The 18869-nt window shown below is 40.3% G+C and overlaps 1 protein-coding gene across 1 annotated transcript in view; it reads left to right on the forward strand.

Moving 5' to 3' along the window:
* The first annotated feature begins 10273 nt into the window (after nucleotides 1–10273).
* The window catches only part of HCRTR2 (hypocretin receptor 2), a 36306-nt gene continuing 27710 nt past the window's right edge, over nucleotides 10274–18869 (forward strand). Inside the window, exon 1 of the mRNA XM_035543059.1 lies at nucleotides 10274–10502. Within this exon, the coding sequence (XP_035398952.1) occupies nucleotides 10274–10502 (229 nt within the window). The remainder of the gene's footprint in view (nucleotides 10503–18869) is intronic.

Genomic DNA, 18869 nt, shown 5'->3' on the forward strand with positions numbered 1-18869 from the left:
GGCTCTTCGATTGCCTAGTATTTATGGTTCTTCATATGGCTAATTTTACCACCCTTTAAAAGCAACTAGAGAGAAATACCTAAACATGACAAGCTTTTGGAAACAGGTATGCTTGCAATGTGTTCTTCAGGGCCCTATATGTGTCATTGTACATTTAGATACCAAGCAAAAATCTATAAAAACTATGTTTACTACACAGATTAGAAGAAAGGTTGCCTGTGAGCATGAGTAAAATTATGCATACAAGAAGTTAATACAATGTCTAATTGGTCCTTTCATTATCTTAAATGAAATGCTTACAGGTCCTAAATGCAAAAATAATTGAAAGGACAATTATACACAACCAACGTTTATTGATAGTGTATTGTTTCAGTTCCCAATATAAGAAAGCAATCTAGAGGTCATTTTTATAAGACTATATATATCTTCAATTTTGAAAACCCTACTCTGTGTTTTGTTTAGAAGAGGAAAGAATTAAAACTACCATGGAGTGAAAGCGTTTTCTAGCCGGTAGCCAAAGATCCTAAAAAAAAAAAAATTAAAATTAAAATGGATTATTTGTCTTTGAAAATCACTGGAAGGATTGTACAGACCTGGATATGATCTCCAGTTTTGTGCTGATCACTCAATGCATGCTAAGTGCTGCATCTCACTTTCAACTTCACAGAAGAATACGTTTGTCCTCTTCAGTACTGGTGCCCAAAAATATAACAATGATGTGAGATATGATAATAATTTTTTCTACATATATTACTCTGACAGCTTGCAGCTTACTTATAAATACAGGAAAAGGCAAGGTTCCGATGCTGAAGGGTTTCCAGTCCCTTGGTCCAAATCAGCAGTCATCTCTGTATTTGCACGTGGTAGAGCCCACTCAGGTTTCTGCCAGCCCCACTGGGGCACTGCACAGTAGGTGGGTAAATTTGCATAAGCCAGGTCACAGGACTGATCCTTTCGCAATTTCCTTTGCAGGTAGTAGAGACAGTCCTTAAATGACATCCTCCTCCTCCTCTCTCTAATAGGCTCATTCTGCAAAGTACATACATATATTTCCTTTAAATCATAGACACAAAAAGATTTTAATAATAGAGAGAAATATAATTATCTGAGGCTCAAAAGCTGTCAAGTGGTAAAGGGGAGAGAGAAAAATCTGTCACTAATCATAAGTTTTGGTATTCAGGCATGAGAACTGAACCTAGATTTGACTCATAAAATGCAAGGTGACTTGACTAATAGAAAAATATGGGTTTAATTCACTAAAAGACTCATCTGATATTCAAGCTGGGCTAAATTCTGCAATACAAGATTAATCTGTATTTAGGCTTTTTAACATTTGCACATCTTTTCGTCAACCTGGTATAGTTTTTGTGTTTTTTTTTTTCTCTTTTTATATTATATTATGCTTTCTTCTTTTTGCAGAGTAACTTCTTCATTTACAGTATTTAGCATAATAAATATCTGAGCCAGAAGCTGTCTGATAGGAAATTGGATAATGAATAATAATGACAGTATTCTTTGATGCACAGCCAGGCAAGGTAAGACTTGGTGAAACATGTAACCAACAGTAACAGATGAATACAGAATGAGATATTCAATACTTGGGGAGCTGGAGAAGACCACAAAAGGCTCTAGTTTTGATGATTCTATAACAGAAGAAGGGTTGAGGGTTTTTTTGGTTTTTGTTTCTTTTTGGGGTTTTTGTTGTGTTCCTTTTTCTTTTTGGCCCAGCATCATCCTAGAACCTGATAAACCAAGCTCTACACTGATTTGGTGTTCGGTTTCAGAATTCTCATTAACAATTTCATCCATAAATATGCATTTTATAGGTAGAGTAACAATGAAAAGAAAATAAAAGAAAAAAGAAAAGAAGAGAAAAGAAGAAAGTGCAGGGTGGGGAAGGGAAGGGAAGGGAAGGGAAGGGAAGGGAAGGGAAGGGAAGGGAAGGGAAGGGAAGGGAAGGGAAGGGAAGGGAAGGGAAGGGAAGGGAAGGGAAGGGAAGGGAAGGGAAGGGAAGGGAAGGGAAGGGAAGGGAAGGGAAGGGGAGGGGAGGGAAGGGGAGGGGAGGGGAGGGGAGGGGAGGGGAGGGGAGGGGAGGGGAGGGGAGGGGAGGGGAGGGGAGGGGAGGGGAGGGGAGGGAAGGGGAGGGAGGAAGGGAGGGGGAAGGGAGGAAGGGAGGGAGGGAGGGAGGCAGGAAGGAAGGAAGGAAGGAAGGAAGGCAGGAAGGAAGGAAGGCAGGAAGTATGTTGCTATGCTATCTAGTATATAGCCCCTTAAAACTCTTGTTAGTATTTTGTTGAATGATTAAGAAAACTATTAATGCAGTGTTTCATTAAAAACAGGAGGAAAAAAAGTTTTGTTATGTACCTGAAATATTTTATGAAGTTGAAAAAAATATATAAAATAGTTGTGCAATAAACTAGGCAGCAGTAAAGGTTCTAAATGCCGCACAAAAGTGTAAGTGCTTAAACAGAATATAAAATCACATCTTAGGAAGAAAAATAGCAAGTAATGAAGAAAGATATGGATACACATGGTTTTGATGCTTTGTGTACTATTCTAATGCCCAAATACTTCTGTCTTGTTTTCTGATGACTTATTGTATAATTGAATATCTCAAGAGGTCCTATTAGAGTATGTTAGCAGCAGATGATATACAAACTTTGGGAAAAGATGTACTGAGAAATGTTCTCAGTACCATACACAAGGCTAGGCAAAGTGCAGTGTCAATGTGTGACTGAGAAGTGGCCTAAAGAAGAGCAGTCAATCAATGAGGAACTGGTGAAATTAACAATAATAATAATAATAATAATAATAATAATAATAATAATAATAATGGAATGTACACATGATTGAGATAGTCCACCCAAAGCCAATGAAATCTATTGATGAGACTTGAAACAGAAATAATTATGGGGAAGTGTTTAAACTAATGATCTGAAAACCAATATGCTAAAAAGTACACAGTTTGAGATGATTCATCTGGTAGTGAAGTTACAGAACACTGTATTAAAATGAAGCATATGGCAAAAGTCAACAAAATTCAAATAAGTGACAGTAAATAAAGACTAAATGTGTATTTTCATTTTAACAGGTCACCAAGAAAAGAAAAATGAAAAAAAAAAAAAAAGATGAAAAGAATAAAATAAAATGAAAAAGGAAGAAGAAAAAGAACAAGATCACATGCATGAAATAGTGCAAAGGCTGGAAAACTAAAATATAAGCTAGATAACCTGGAATAGATGTTTTAAATGAAGTAATGAACAGGCATTCAAAAGGAAGGAGAATATTCAGTAGGATGCAAAAGTTATGTCTACATTATGTGGGACACTGACCCAGGATTCAACACTAGCTCAGACAGTTCACTGGAACAATTTGGGGCTAGCAGAAGCTGGAGATCACTCCAGACCCAACATGACCAACCAACATGATCGTGATGCCCTGGGGAAGGAAGGAAAAAGGTTAAAACCAGAGACACAAGCCAGGTCATACCTAGCCTGTCTCATAGACAGTAGTTCCTAAGTAAATATGATATAGGAATGAGTATTCCAGTATTTGTCATCTTAGAAAAAAAAAATGGTCCTAAAAGATTTTTTTACTTCTTATGATCCGATGACAATCAGAGTGAGTACTAAAGGAATTCAAGCATTAAATTTTTAGCCTGGGAACTATAATAAGTAATGTCTAGTTGAAAACAATATAGGAGCCAGCAAAGGTACCAAATATGTAACCAGACTTTTACAGGGACTGCCAAGGATTCTGAAACACTGGACTGGTGAGTCTTATTTCTATATTCTGCGGTTTCATGTTACAGAAGTAGTAGTCATGAATGTACATGATAGGAAAGAATCATCATGGTTTTTGAAGAGGGAAAGTATACATTACATATCAATTACATTTCCCTTAAAAAGTCATCATTCATGAATTTCATGAAGTATACTTGTGGTTTTTTTTTTAAAAATCTACTTTGGGGATCTTTTAAATGACCTTCATTAAGTTAAATTACCATCTGATTGGTTCCTTTGTGATTAATAACATGCTCAAAACTGGGAAAAAAAAAAAAGTCAACAGTAGAAATAAAGAGCTATTTATGAAAATGGGAAAAGTTGCCGGTAGAATTTTGATACTAGATCCATGGACCTACGCTGGACCTGTACCTATCACCATTTTCATGCAGCATTCTGGAAAGGACATGAATATAGATGGTAATAAAATTTTCTGGTGATACTAAGTTGAGTAACAAAAATAAAATGATTGCTGAAAGTGAGATCCATTCAAGGAGTGACTAAGCATATTAGAACTCCTTAAGATTTTACTGAGGAAAAGAATATTGCAAGTGGTAGGGAAAAAAGTGGAAAGGGAAATATATTCTTTTATATGAACAGCCCAAATAGAATTATCCAACAATAGTTTTAAAAGTAGCAAAGAAAGAACACTGCAAAAAACTGTGGGAAGCATTGCTTCTAGCTACTGTAGAAGCCAGAGGTTTAGATGGCTTCAGAAAAGAATTAAGCAAAATCATCAGAGTAAAAACACGTGAAGACCTATTAACCAGACTGCTAATGGTTTGCCTCAGGAATCTGCTAACATGTCGATTGCTCAAAGATGGGAAGTAGTAATGGTGGAAAGTATCGTTGCAAACTTGCCTTACCCTTGTTTTCTCCTTTAAACACCTGTTACCTGGCCATTGTCAGAGATATAACACTGATTAGAGGGATCTTTGACCTCCTGGAATAAGATCTGTTTTTCTGAAGGAAAAAAGAAACAGTCTGATGAAAACATAAGGACTATATAGTACTTTTGGTGTGATGTTATATCACTGTGGGCTAGTAGGCCATTGAACCTGAGTACAGAAAATACAAGTCATAGCCTATAATGCAAGTTACTGTCAATTTGCCTTCATATGACTGGAAGTGATACATCACTTAAAAATTTCTTTGTCACTGGTTTGGTTCCTGCTGTTAATCTACAATGTCTACTTAAAATTTTCATTCTGAAGAATATTGTCCCTTCCTGCATTTCGTAAAGGGTAGAAGGGTAGATCCAGGGTTCTAATTGTCATTAAAACCTTTACTATAAGTAATTTTATAAATAAATGGTAGATTCATTTCAAAAGCTATTATTTCCTTTAAAATCACCAAAATCTTTATCTCAAAACAGTTTTGTGCCTCTACTTTCTTATTCCTCAAAATACTCAGTATGAACATGTCCATCTTTTCTCAGATCACACTAAAGAGCCTGTGCTATATTCAAGTGGGATAGGAGTAGAAGTTAGGGAGATGAATTTTAAGAAACAGTTTAAATTTGGAGTTAAATTTTCTTTGGCTTCAGAGCTCTCAAGTGTAGTGTTACATCCAAACTGCTTCATGTAACAGCTTCTGATGGACTTGAAGCAACTTTGCCTTGGCCTCTACAATGAGTTTCAGTATTTACATAAACATGAAGTGAAGAAGAGCTTTTTCTTTTTTGCTTATTTAAACTTGCTGACTGAAATTATAATTGGGCATGTCTTATGAAAAAAGTTAAATAGTCATCCCTCTTCCAGCTTCTGTATACAGTTCAGGGACCTATTTAGGAAAGGTGTATTGTAATTTGCTCTGTCAAGGTTGGATCTGTGCCCTCATCATTAAATGTGTTTGTTTTTAGATATTTGTAGGCTTCATGGAGAAGTGGATATTGCAGATGCAACACATTCATTTTCCTAATCAAAATAAATGTTTTTGTGAACTTTTTTTAGTACTTAGCTGTTAATATGAAAGAAGCTCAAGAAAAGCATGGAGGAATAATGTGTTTGCACTGATTTTTTTTTTTATATGAATTGCACCAAGTTGGAAAAATAGAATAAGACTTTTCACTTCAAATGTTCTACATTGGTGAATATTAATAATGATGATGGCGTGATTTAACCAACTACTGAACTTTCTTATCTGATTGTTACTAGAAATAGAGCAAGTCACCCTGGCTTTGCCTCATTGTAATGGTGTTAGTGAGCTAATCAATCAATAGAGTTTAGCTGATAGTCTAATTATATATTGGTAACAGTACCTTTGCTCACTGTTGTATTGCTTAAAACAGGATCCTATTCTGCTTTAGAATAAAGAGAAAATGCCTGAGGTTAGCTAAAGAAAGTTAATTGCTGGAGACTTCTTATATCACCAGTGGTTCCAAAAATTCAGCAGAAGGTTTGAATAATATCTCATGTTAAAACTAGTTTTGCCCTTTTAGCCTACAGCTTATTAGTGAATTAATTCTAAGACAAGAGGGGGGCTAAAGAAAATGTGGTGCTGCAGATGTGTTGTGTGATGGAGCATCATTATATTCATTTATAAGGTTTGCTGATTAATCCATTCTTTTCACAAACATTGTAGTATTCATTTTTCTTTTGTGGCTCTTTGCACCTCACCACTTCATAGATATTACCCTTATTACCCCACTAAATTTTATGGCTGCAGAGATATCCAAATCTGGTCTTCTCGATCAGTCTTTCTCTTGCTTTCAGCTTCTCTCTACTTACTCATTTAACGTCCTCCCTTCTTCACAATCTATTTAGCTGATGATAGCCCAAGTGCTCCTCAGAAACTACTTAGTGCTGCTGCCAGGGAAGCAGCAGTTCCACCTTGAAATACTATTATAGGAGGAAAGATACCAGAGGGGTTTCGCAGACAAAAGCTGATACAAGGACTGAGCAGGATAGCTCAAGCAAATAAACAGTTATGCTGTTTTTCTATTGAGCCATCATGTGACATATTTCATAACATAGAAAGGGGGCAGAGAAAAGCTGTTAAATCAAAGCAGTGAAAGGAAAATGGGAAGGAAGGACATATTCAAACAATTCATCTCTACTGCCAATACAACAATCTATTTCTCTTTAAAAGCCGTGTTTATGCGGTTTGCTTCCCAAGAATGAAAGCATGTGTTAAATGTTCAGCCAAGGCTGAACAGAAACCCTAAGGCTCAGCTGCCTCTTAACCCAAGTTTGCAAAAACTTTATAATTCATTCTGCTTTGATAAAAGGTTCTGAATTTAATATACTATTAGACATGTATGGAACTAATCCTCTGAATCAAATAGTTTTTAAAATGAAAGTGCTAGACTCTAACGTATGAAAAACTGCTGTCTATTTGTCTGATTAATAAAAATGTGAGTCTGAATCATTGAATGGTTTGGGTTGGAAGGGACCTTAAAGATCATCTAATTCCAGTCTGCAATAGAACGATTATTATGGAGGGGGAAAATGTGCTTGACAAAGCAATAAACTTGGATGCTGAAGTAGGGTTGGTTTGTTCCCTATGAATGTCAGTTCCTTTGAGCTATCAGATGCAATAAAGCATAAATTTGTGTTTGATTTATATTCACATGGTCTAATATCATAAAATAAGTGGCACTGAAAGCCACAAGGCATATCTTTTATGGCTGTAATTTCATTTCAGTATTTTGGGATAAGTGATAGAAAGTTACAAATTAGAAAGATATCAGTGTATGTGAACACTTTAGCTAAATAAAGTACTAAATGGTACTCTCATGAGATAAAAATATTAATAGATATAACCCTGAATTTACGCTCCTTTTAAGTGTTTTGTAGCCAGTGTATTCTTTGTAAGAGTTTCTAAAACCACGTGTTAAACAGGTTCTAAATTGAAAAAAAAAAATAAAAAATAAAAAAAAGGGGGGGAGAAGGTTAATAAAATAAGAATTACCTACTTTTGAGCATTTACTGTTCACTTGCATATGGAAGGAACAGATTTAGACTCTTGCACTAGTCTTGATATAAATTGTATAATTAAAACGTAAGTCAGCAGTGAAATTAATCAAATGAATCTATTCTACTAACACACTTTCACAAATTAGAAAGCCAGAAGGGACTCCTCTAATCATCTAGTTTGACCTCTTGCATGCTACAGGTCAGATGACTTTTCTGAATTAATTCCCATTTCAGATAGCACTTATCTTTTAAGAAAGCATCTGATCTTGATTTTAAAATACACAGCTAAAATGACTCCATTTGAAAAGTATTTCCTGAATAGCAGATTTTTATGCATGATACATATTTTAGCTCAGCCAAGTTTCTTATACTTAATGTGTTTTTACAGGTATACTTATTTGTACTGGCAATTATCACATGAAGCTCTCTGGCTACAGATTCATGATGGGAGTTTGTGTGTAGCTGATTATCTCTGATTTTTGGATCACCTGCCAGCTTCTTCGAGGTCATTGAATGATGAGTGCAACAGAACCAAGATCTGACAGTAGAAAGGCATGAGCTCAGTGGCAACTCTTTTTTTACCATTTTATTCTGAGATCTGTTAGTTAGACAATTTTTAATCTTTATAATGTGTGTCACATTGATTTTCTACTATACAGTCTACCTAATAAGAATGTGCTGTACCAATAAAAGCAAATGTCTTTCAGCACTCTAGGAATAGCAAATTCATGCATTTTATCAATCTGCATGATCAATCATTTATGCCTTTATCAATCACATTTATTATCTGGTTGGAAAAAAAAAAAAAAGAGCTCTAAGATCTGTTTTTCATAAAACCATGTCATTTCTTAATATTATGTCTTTTTAATTCAATTCCTTACTACCTTACTACTGGTGAGAGAGGAAGAAAGGAGTATTCTATGTCAAAAAGGCGTTACCTGTTTCAGACTTTATGGCAACTTGGAAGCAGATATGGAAGTTATGGATCAACATTTTAACATATGAAACAAGCTGGAGAATGATTGTGGTTGTCCGATACTGATCACCAAATGGTCATGCTCTACATCTACACTATTGAAGACCATGACAAGCCCCTTAAATGCATCTCTTTTTGTGTACCAAGTACATCAGTATTCCAACGTTCTCATGAAAGCTTAAATCACTTCCCAAAACTCGTATTTTTACTAACAGGAAATTAGTTGTTTTCATTAGTTGAGGAGTATCTAATCTTTATTTATGAGGTTTGTGAAGTCTACCTTTCTAATTTATGTAAGGTGCTGATCTTACCTGTATATCCAAGTATATCTCACTTTTTGATGTCTTTATCCTGAAAGGTCTACTCAACTTCCCAGTAGAATAGGAATTTTTTGTTTATTTGTTTGTTTGTTTGTTTCTTTATTTTACAGAAACAAAACTAAAACAAAGAGAGCAGGTCTATAAAAACAGGTGCCTAAAGGCAACATCAGGTTGGGTGGTTAGGTGGGGATGCTGGATTGGACTTTGAAGGCATGAGGGAATGCTCCGTGCTTATGAAGAACAATTCAGGAAGCTAAGCACTACAGTGTTCATGAGTATCTGCCTCTCTGCTAAAGTTATGTGTTGGAAGTAGAGTCACATAATAGTTCCTCCACTCTCTGGCGGTGTAGACCCTATGCTTAACTGAGAGAGGTGTGCCCTTTCACAGTGGAAGTGGTGCTTATATCCAACTCATTAAATTATTCAGCAAGTAAGTGAAAAGATTACCTGAAAAACGGGATTTTTTTTTCAGCCAGGGAAGGACAAGTCCAGCCCTGTCCCTTCTCTCTCAGGAACTGAACATTAGGCAGAGTATGAAAATAATTCAGGAAGCAATGACTAGAAGCCGGGAGTCCTATCAAGCGTTTTAACTAGCACTTCTGGACTCTCTTGAATTGCTTTCTGCCAGCTCAGCTCAACCCAGAATAGCCAAGGGGCAGCGAGATCCCAGGCTGGAGGTTTGAAACTAGGCTCAAGCCTACAGTGAGCCTTCATGGTCATAAAACGTGATGAAACAACTCGCTTGTCTGTTCACTGTGCTTATAGATTTTCCCACTGAGGTTTGTCCTGTTTTAGCCAGCACTGTCTAGAGCTAAGCACCACAGTGTTTATGAATATTTGGCTCTGTATTAAGCCCGTGCGTTGAAGGTAGAGCCGCACACCAATAACACACAGCCGAACTTTTCAAAGGGGCCCCCAGAAGACACATCGACCGCTCAGTTTTAATTACTCCTTTCATCCTTTGCCTCCTCCACAAGAGCCATCCGTCGAACCCCCGTCCTTCAACCATCGATCCCCCCGACAGATGTCCCCCACCCCGGGCCGGGCAGGGCGTGCATCCTCCGCGCTCGCGGAGGGGAAAAAGGGTCGGGGGAAGGCTGCCGGGCGGCTGGGGCCGGCTCGGAGCCCCAGCCCGGTCCCGCATTGGCTCCCGAAGTTTCCGCGTCATTTTCTCCCCACACCCAGCTCGGCACCGGCGATCGCAAGTCTCAATGGAGGGGCGGGAGAGAGCGCTGGAGTGCTGAGAGGGTTCAGCCAGCCCCCGGACCACCGCCAGGGATGTCCGGGACGCAGCCCGAGGATGCTTCCCCTCCGCGCAGGAACTGGACATCCTCCCCGGAGCTGAACGAGACGCGGGAGCCTTTTTTAAGCCCGTCCGCCGATTACGACGACGAGGAGTTCCTGCGCTACCTCTGGAAGGAGTATCTGCACCCCAAGGAGTACGAATGGGCGCTGATCGCCGGCTACATCGTCGTCTTCATCGTGGCGCTCGTCGGGAACGTCCTGGGTGAGTGCGGCGCCCCGAAGTTGCCTCCCAGCCCCTCTTTTTTTTTGACCCGCGGTTGGGTTTCACCTCTCCCCACAGCTGGACACGCCGCATCCCCAGCAGCCGGGCTGCGGGGAGGGAAGGGGCTGCCGGACACCGGGGGCTCGGGGACAGCCGGGCCGGGCTCCCGTCCCCATCCATCGGGCACAGGTGCCGAAACCGCCCGCCCTGCCCTCCGCGGGCAGCGGCCCCGCCTCTCCGCCCGCCCGGAGGGATGCTGCTCCCTCCGGCGCCCCGCCGTGCTGGGAACCCCAAAACGGGCGCGTTGTCGGGCCGGCAGAGATATCGGGGAACAGGGGCGAGGGGGACAGGGGCGAGGGGGACAGGGGTGGCCTCGCCCCGGCCGTGAGGGCGCCCAACTCTCCTCGCCCCCTTGCCCTATCTCCTCATCTCCCCCTCGCCCCATCTCCCCATCATCTCCCCATCTCCCTCTCACCCCCTTTCCCCGTCTCCCCACCTCCCTCTCGCCCCATCATCTCCCCGTCTCCTCATTTCCCCCTCGCCCCATCTCTCCATCGCCCTATCTCGCCCTCATCTCCTCCTCTCCCCATTATCCCCCCTTATCGCCCCCTTTCCCCATCTCCCCCCTCGCCCCCTGGCCCCCCCGGAGCGCCCTCCTCCGCACACGCCGCCGTGGAGCAGCCTCTCCTCCGGAGCCCCGGCCATTTGCGTCCCGTATTTACAGCACTGACATTTTCATGAACGGAGCGGCTCACTAGCGCCCAGCCCCGCCATACGGGGCTTCCATTCATGATTTTCTGCAGGATTTATGCACACCAGCGCTGCCATCGGCGAGCGCTCAAGGCTTCCCTAGACGCGTTGCAAATATGACTGCAGCCAGAGGCAACGTTTTGCGAGGATTTTTTACTTATTTATTTTTCTTTCGACGGACTGATGATGCTATTTTTGTCTGGAATGGCACGCTAGCTGCCGGTAAATACCGAGTACGCACGTTGGCGAAACCAGTGAGCCTTCAGCCAAAGAGGCTATGAGAGGGCTATCCACAAGCCCGAGTGTACTTGCTCAGTCCGTGACTCGGTAGCCAGCTTCTCAGGGTAAAGGTAGTAGCCTTCCCAAACAGCCTGTGCTTTAAACCACGAAGAAAAGTGTCCTTTCTTCTGATCCTGAGCGAAGACAGCTTAAGGAGAACTGTCTGTGTTTGCCTATTCACCCCTGCCCGTTTTGTAAGCAGGCTGTCCTCTCGCTTTTAAAGATTCAAGGTCAAACCTTCGGCTAGAGCAGCTCTCACCCTGCTTACACATTTTTTTCCCCTGAAGCCACCAGGAGAAAAGGTTTCCTGGCTTTGCACTCGCAGACAGAGGTGATATCAGTGCTGATGTGCAGCTGCTCCTCCCTGACGTGTCTGTACCATATCTTGGGGTGGAGCATTTAGCTGTCTGCCTACCTGTCCTTTTACTGAACTGCTTCTGTCCAAGCCTTTTGCTTTTTTAAACTACCTTTGTGCATTGCACAGACCTCGCCCACCCAAACTGCTGCCCCTGTTGACGGGCAAGTTGTTTGTGGGATCGGCAGGTGCAGGTGCTCGTTAGCTGAACACTGTCTCATCTTTATGCAGGAAAGCTCACACTGTACTGATTGCAGGCTCAAGTGATTTTGAGGGGAGAGATTGATGTGGTCTTTCCAAAGACTTTTTTTGTGAAACCTTGTTTATTTGGCTGGCGGTGAAAATCTGATACGTAAGAGTGTACATTTTGAAATCCCCAGAAAGTTAATTTTCCTGCTCATAGTCAATCTGTAAAAATCCTTACTCATTGTCAATCTTCAATTTAGTCTTGTACCTTCTCAAAGCAAAGCAGAAGCTGTTCTAAAGAGAGTTTTAGTGGCTAACAGCGCTTTATAGTTTCACCCTTAATGATGCAGTGTGTTCCTCTGCTTATGTTTGAGCAGTGCTGCTGGGCTAGCGTGAGAAGTCAATGCTCTAGTTTTGCTTTTTCCATGTCTTATTCAGTTAGCACTTAAGAAACCATGAAATACCTTTCCCTTCCCTATGTCATCCCAAAAAAACTTAATTTCTTTCTATTTTCAATTATGCATTCACATGGAATGAGGCAACTCATTGTGTTCCCATAATAACATCTGTGCAAGTGGAGGGCACAGCACATCCCTCAGATATTAGTAATAAATGAGATTAAAGCATTCTGACAGTTAATTAACAGCCAAGGGTAGAAAGCTTGAACTTTGATTGACATCTACTGGGCTCTTAGCTGAGCTGCACTGCAGGAATTGTCCTGCTAATAGTAGCGTATAACAAGGTCTGCATTGCTATTTAGCTTTTAGTTCAATTAGGAGAGTTGACATACCCTATCAAAACTACTGCACAAACCAGCTAAAATGAAAATATTTGCAAGCCTCTGCATCTGAATGCAGGTTTGATTATTGTATTCAGGTGCTTCATAGCAACGATTCTCGCGTGTGCCCACACTAGCTGCTCACCAGAGGTTTCATTGCAAGCTACTGAGGAGAAGCAGGTCTTAAGAAGGTTTTAAGACGTAGTTACATGAACATTCAGAGAATCTGAAATCAGGATGATATCATCAGTATATTTTGTCCTATTTTCTCTTTCGTTTAGTCACTATTTATCTCTAGGGCAGAATAGATACTGAGGGTAAGGACTTTCTGTTTTTCACACATGACCAAAACATTCCATTACCACTGCAGAGAATTTGAACTCCTTCAACTTTGCAAAGCTAGAGCAAAACTTTTTAAAAGGGTATGTACTTTGACTTTGGACTAATTATCTGTTTTTTCTTTATTCAAAAAGTGCTTGAAATAGAAATGAAGAATAATAAAAGAAGGAAAGATACATTTAGGATGCATGGAGGCCTGTAGTTACTGACACAATGATTCCACACTAACCAGTTGCAGCTGTCAAACCCTAGGATAAGGATAAGACCATAAGGGATTAACAGCTCCACTCAGTTAACACATTAGAATGGGGATGGTTGTTGTTTAAGTTATTTATTGAAGGGGGTCAGAATTTTCCTAATGAAATGTTTTCCCTCAGAAAACATGCAGTCCTGAAAATTAAACAGTACAGGGAAGATCTTGATTGGGTCAAAGACTGACCACAGAGCAAGCAGCCTTCTGGTGTCCCACCAGCCAAGCTGCTGGGACTCTGGCAGCCCTCTGCAGAGCTAGCAGGAGCTGAGAGCAGGAGCACACAAAGCCTGCCAGTGCCCAGCTTGAAGCTCATGCTGAATGCCATGGTTTAGAGACCATGAAGAATGTCCGCAAGAGATCTCAGAGACTTTCTTTACTCACAGAACTTGGTGATGTTTGTTTCTCTTTCCAGCTTAGAATGAAACCAAGCCTAATTGACAGACAATTAGTCTTCTCTGGATAATTCTATTATTTGCTATCTATTCTATGGTGAGCCAGGATGTGAGGCAACAGGAACAAACTGAAACACAGTAAGTTCTGGCTCAATATGAGAGGGCACTTCTTTGCTGTGAGGGTGACAGAGCACTGGAACAGGTTGCCCAGAGAGTGTGGAGTCTCCTTCTCTGGAGATATTCAAAACCCACCTGGATGCCATCCTGCACCACATACTCCAGGTGATCCTGCTCAGCAGGGGGGTTAGACTGGATGATCTTCAGAGGTCCCTTCCAAGCCTGCCCATTCTGTGATTCTGTGACTGTTAGCACCATGTTATGCTGAGGTCTGTACAGCATCCATCTGTGGTCCTTTCTTTAAGGAGTTCACAGTCTCATTCATAGAGCTCAACAGCATTCATCTGATTTTTGCTTACTATAGCTTGATTTTTAGGGCTTCTTTCTTTATGGGTGTAGAACAAAAGTTTTGGGTATAATTCTAACACCAAAGTTCTAGTCAATGATGATCGACAGCCAACTGTAATGTCTCATATATTTCTATGTCATCATTTAAAAATCATCTGGTGAATACTGAGGTCTATGCATGCATGCATGCATGTGTTGGTAGAATTGGATTATTATCTGCAGGTTAATATTGGTGTCTGGCTAATAAACACACAGAGTTGAAATCCACATGAAGATCATGTATTCTCTTAAATGGTGCCATAATCTACACAAATCCTTCTGATTGCCTTAGATGAGGCATATTTCACTTAACTGTATTTTAAGTTATTGCATTTTATTTTGTCCAGATTATCTGGGGAATCTGGCACTGAATATAGAATCATAGAATCATTTAGGTTGGAAAAGACCTCTTAGATCTTTTAGTCCAACCTTTAACCTAGCACTGCCAAATCCACCATTAAACCATGTCACTAACCTCTACATCTACATGTTTTTTGAAGACCTACAGGGATGGTGACTCAACTACTTCCCTGAGCAGTCTGTTCCAATACATTTCAACCCTTTCAGTGAAGAATTTCTTCCTAATATCCAACCTAAACCTCTCCTTGCACAACTTAAGGTCTTCTTGTCTTATCACTTGATGTGTGGGAGAAGAGACCAATCCCCACTTCTCCTTTAAGGTAACTGTAGATAAGGTCTCCCCTGAGCTTCCTTTTCTCCAGGCTCAACAACTGCAGCTCCCTCATCCGCTCTTCATACAACTTGTGCTCTAGACCCTTCACCAGCTTCATTGTTCATCTTTGGACACGCTCCAGCACCTTGGTCACAGAATCAAGTACTTTAGGTTTGTAGCGCCAGCTACATGTAAGTCACCTTTATATCTTGGATGAATATTAACAAGAGTTGCTTAATCCTTTCTTGAAAAGATACCATGCAGGAAGTGATGTGATGTTTATACATTTCATCTACCTAAAATAGTTAATATATGAGCTCAATTTATGTAAGTGTTAGGGTATCAGCTGCAATACTTTGGTATTTGCATAACATGGAGATCACTGGCAAGAAGAAGACATGCACACCCTTGTGAGATACACAAACAGTAGAAATGCATTGAAAGATGAAGCTGAATTGTCATTATGTCCTCTTCTTTATAGACTGTCACATCCAGAAGCATAACTTTTTCCACTGTATATGCTTTCTGACCAGAGACCAGAGGGCGGACAACTCTCTTTCCTTTTAGCATCCTTCATGTCAAAAGGCAACTCTGCCTCCTGTGAATACTGCAGTCGAGCTCTGAAAAAGGGCAATGCCCAGAAGGAAGACAAGCTGCAAGAGATACCTAATGCCTTGAATGTTAATACAAATTTTGTTGACTTTCATTTGAGTTCTGCTAAAAGACAGTTGCATCTGTCTGGAAGCTGCCCTTATATTTGGATACAAAGGACTGTCCTTTTCTCCCGTGTTTTTTTTGTTTGTTTGTTTGTTTGTTTTTTCAGTCAGAATGAAAGAATAAGCAGTTTGGCTATTTGTATTCCAACCTCATTCCAAAAGACAATAGTCCTGCTTTAAACTGATTTGGTGACAAAGGAGGAGGGCTGGAATCTGAACAAGTGGAAAAATGCCCAGTCTCAAGGGTCAAAAACCATTATAAGGTACTGAAAGAAAAACAAGCATATTCCTTACCATATGGACTCTCATGCCCTGTTTAATTCATTGCTGTTTTTCATAACGTTATTGTACTTACTTTTGGAACTCCACACACTTCTTGGAAACAGAAAATTTAGGACTGATCTTCCATCCAGTTTTCTTCCTTTCTGCTGTCCACAGCATTGCTGATGAAATATGTCTTATCCGACATATCATAAACTGTGACTTAAGTGCTAGCTATTCAGCAGTTCCTACAGAAGGACAAACTATCACCACCTAATCAGAATTCCCCTGCAATGCCAGAACATCTGCAGAGGGCTGGGTGGGGGAGGCACAAACAGGGGAGGGAAAGCACACTCACATGCATTGACAAATTGTCTAGGAAGCAAATGGCAAACTTTCCTGTTGCTATTTTTGCTTTTGTGTCATCTTACTTTCAAGATGCCCTCCTGATAAACAAGTGAAACTCTTGTAAAAAACTTATCCGATTTAATTTTGTACATTCTCAACGCTGTTGGAATGATAGTTCTGAAGACCAGCTCTTCTATTTACTCCCAAAACAGGTGCAGCCTTGAGCGAGGTAGTTTGGAAAGGACTGATATGATTTTGTATTATGAGTGATGTTTTGAAAGAACCATCTATGTATGGTAGAAGGAAAATAACTCATCCTGTCTCTTCAGCCACTGCCCAAGTCCAGCAAGACCACCGAAAACAGTAAAGTCCAGTCTACCCAGAGCTGTACAGGGACTAACATGCCTTTTCCTTAGGTCAGTGAAGTACTCTTCAGACTGATGTGCCTTTGGGGCATTACCAAATATAATGAAAGCTGTTGTCACTTTCTGCCTTAACTCACCATATTGCTTTTTCTTTCTTTTTTTTTTTTTTTAAGCATTGTTTATTGCTTACTTTCTGTGCTGCATATCAGGTAAAACCTTTTTTTTTTTTTTTTGGGGGGGGGGTGGAGGATATTAGCTACCTTCTGATTTATGCTTTCAGTACAGTACATCTCCCAGCTGAAATTTGTCAGAGAAGAGCTAGAACACGCTGGTCCCCAGTGGAAGGAGAGACAGGAGTTGAGGGCAGCAGCAAGACCAGCAGAGCAGTATCCTCACCAGCATGAGCACAGTTCCACAGTGCCCATGCAAGCGGAGCTGGACAGGTCTGGTGATGGTCAGACACAGCCTAGCAGTTAACAGACAAATTCATAGGGATGAAGCAGGTCTGAGGTTAAGCCAGGAAGTCAAGTCAGGGCCACAATCAATATTGGACAGACACATGGCCAGACACAAGCACATGCACACTTAGAACATTTGTCTTGCCCGAGCTAAATGTGAGAGCTTGGACTTGAATGCGGCTCCCAAGCAAAGAAGAGACCCCAAGAAGAGGTATATCAGCTCAGAAGTCTTTACTCAGCAGCCTGCTCTCTGCTTACACAGCTGTGCCATATCAGAGCTTATTTTTTTCATATAGTCTAAAGCAAAGGCACTCATCCATCTTCATTAGAAATGGACATGGAAAAGGATGGTTTTTTCCTAATGCAATTCCATTTTATGCTGACATGCATTTTGAAGCATATGGTTTCAGATTTGCCCAGCATTTCAGCTATGAAGCTCACCTTGATTTTAATGAGTCACGCAGGTTTAAATTTGAGTCACAATGAAGTGTGAAATCTTTTTATTGTAGTGTCATGAGCAGCGTGACAGCTACATTAAGGGTCCTTCCATCTCTAACATGAAATGTGCATAACGATTTTGTAGGTTTTTTATTGTTACTACGGATAGACAAATAAGTATATGCAACTGTGTGTGTGTAGTGGGATAATTTAAAACTGCTCAGTCTGTCTTAATCAGTATAGAAAGCTCAGGAAAATGTGTGATGATATCTTTCACTTCATCCAGAACTGACCAAAACTGGCATTTTTGGCAGACTGTTTAGTGTAGCTGGTCTTCTAGTAATAACTCCCATTCCCATTAGGTTGTTAATTGCCTAAGTTTATGTAATGTGACTGAGTTAGAAAATGAATCGTGTGCCAATTAGATGATTGTGCTATTACTCCCAATTGTACTTTGTAGAGATAAGCTTCCAGCAAGTTCTTTTCTATGTTCTTTTCTAGCACCATAATATAAGATAACACTTGGTAGCTATAAAGCTCCTCAGAAATTATATGGCTGCAAGCAAACTAGATGTTATATATATATATGTTTTCTTTATGTAGACTCTCATTGTCTTCTGTGGGAGACAGTTCCTTAGTACACTTCAGGCTGATGATAGAAAAAAAAAATGTTTTAAGATTTCATTTATTCACTGTTATTCAGCTATATTTCTTACAGTTTCAGTGTTTCTTCTAGAGTCTTACATGAAAAAAGTAATGGAACCTGCACTATGCAGATGTGTCTATGTGTTATACACAGGGAACATGACCTAACCTCCCATTCCTTTTGTCATGTTTCCATGATTTTTGTTGACATGTGTTTAGTGTGTCTTGTGAGGAGGAGGTGGCACTTCACTTGCAAGCTATGTAATTCCTTTGTATATGCAGCCTAGAACATAATCCAAATCTTTTCAGCTGTTACATCATATATTCAAGGACAGTTCTTATCTAGTGGGCATTATTACCAGATGTAGGATTTTTTCAATATTTTCATTGCAATAAACATTGTGTTAAAAGTGTCTGTTCTTTGTGTCAGTCTTTCTATTGCTTTTTCAATGTAAACTTGATCTTCTGTTAGTTTCTCTTTTAAGTTGAGAGTAATGATATAAAAAATGAAGTAATGTTTGAGTTTAGAGCTCAGTAGTGGGTAGAGTGGTAGAGCTCAGATGGACAGCCTAGGAAGCAGATATCATCTTTTTATTCACGGAAGAGATCTCTCTGTTTTAGATCTTT

This window comes from Cygnus atratus, chromosome 3 (assembly GCF_013377495.2).
Source record: "Cygnus atratus isolate AKBS03 ecotype Queensland, Australia chromosome 3, CAtr_DNAZoo_HiC_assembly, whole genome shotgun sequence".
Taxonomy (NCBI): Eukaryota; Metazoa; Chordata; class Aves; order Anseriformes; family Anatidae; genus Cygnus; species Cygnus atratus.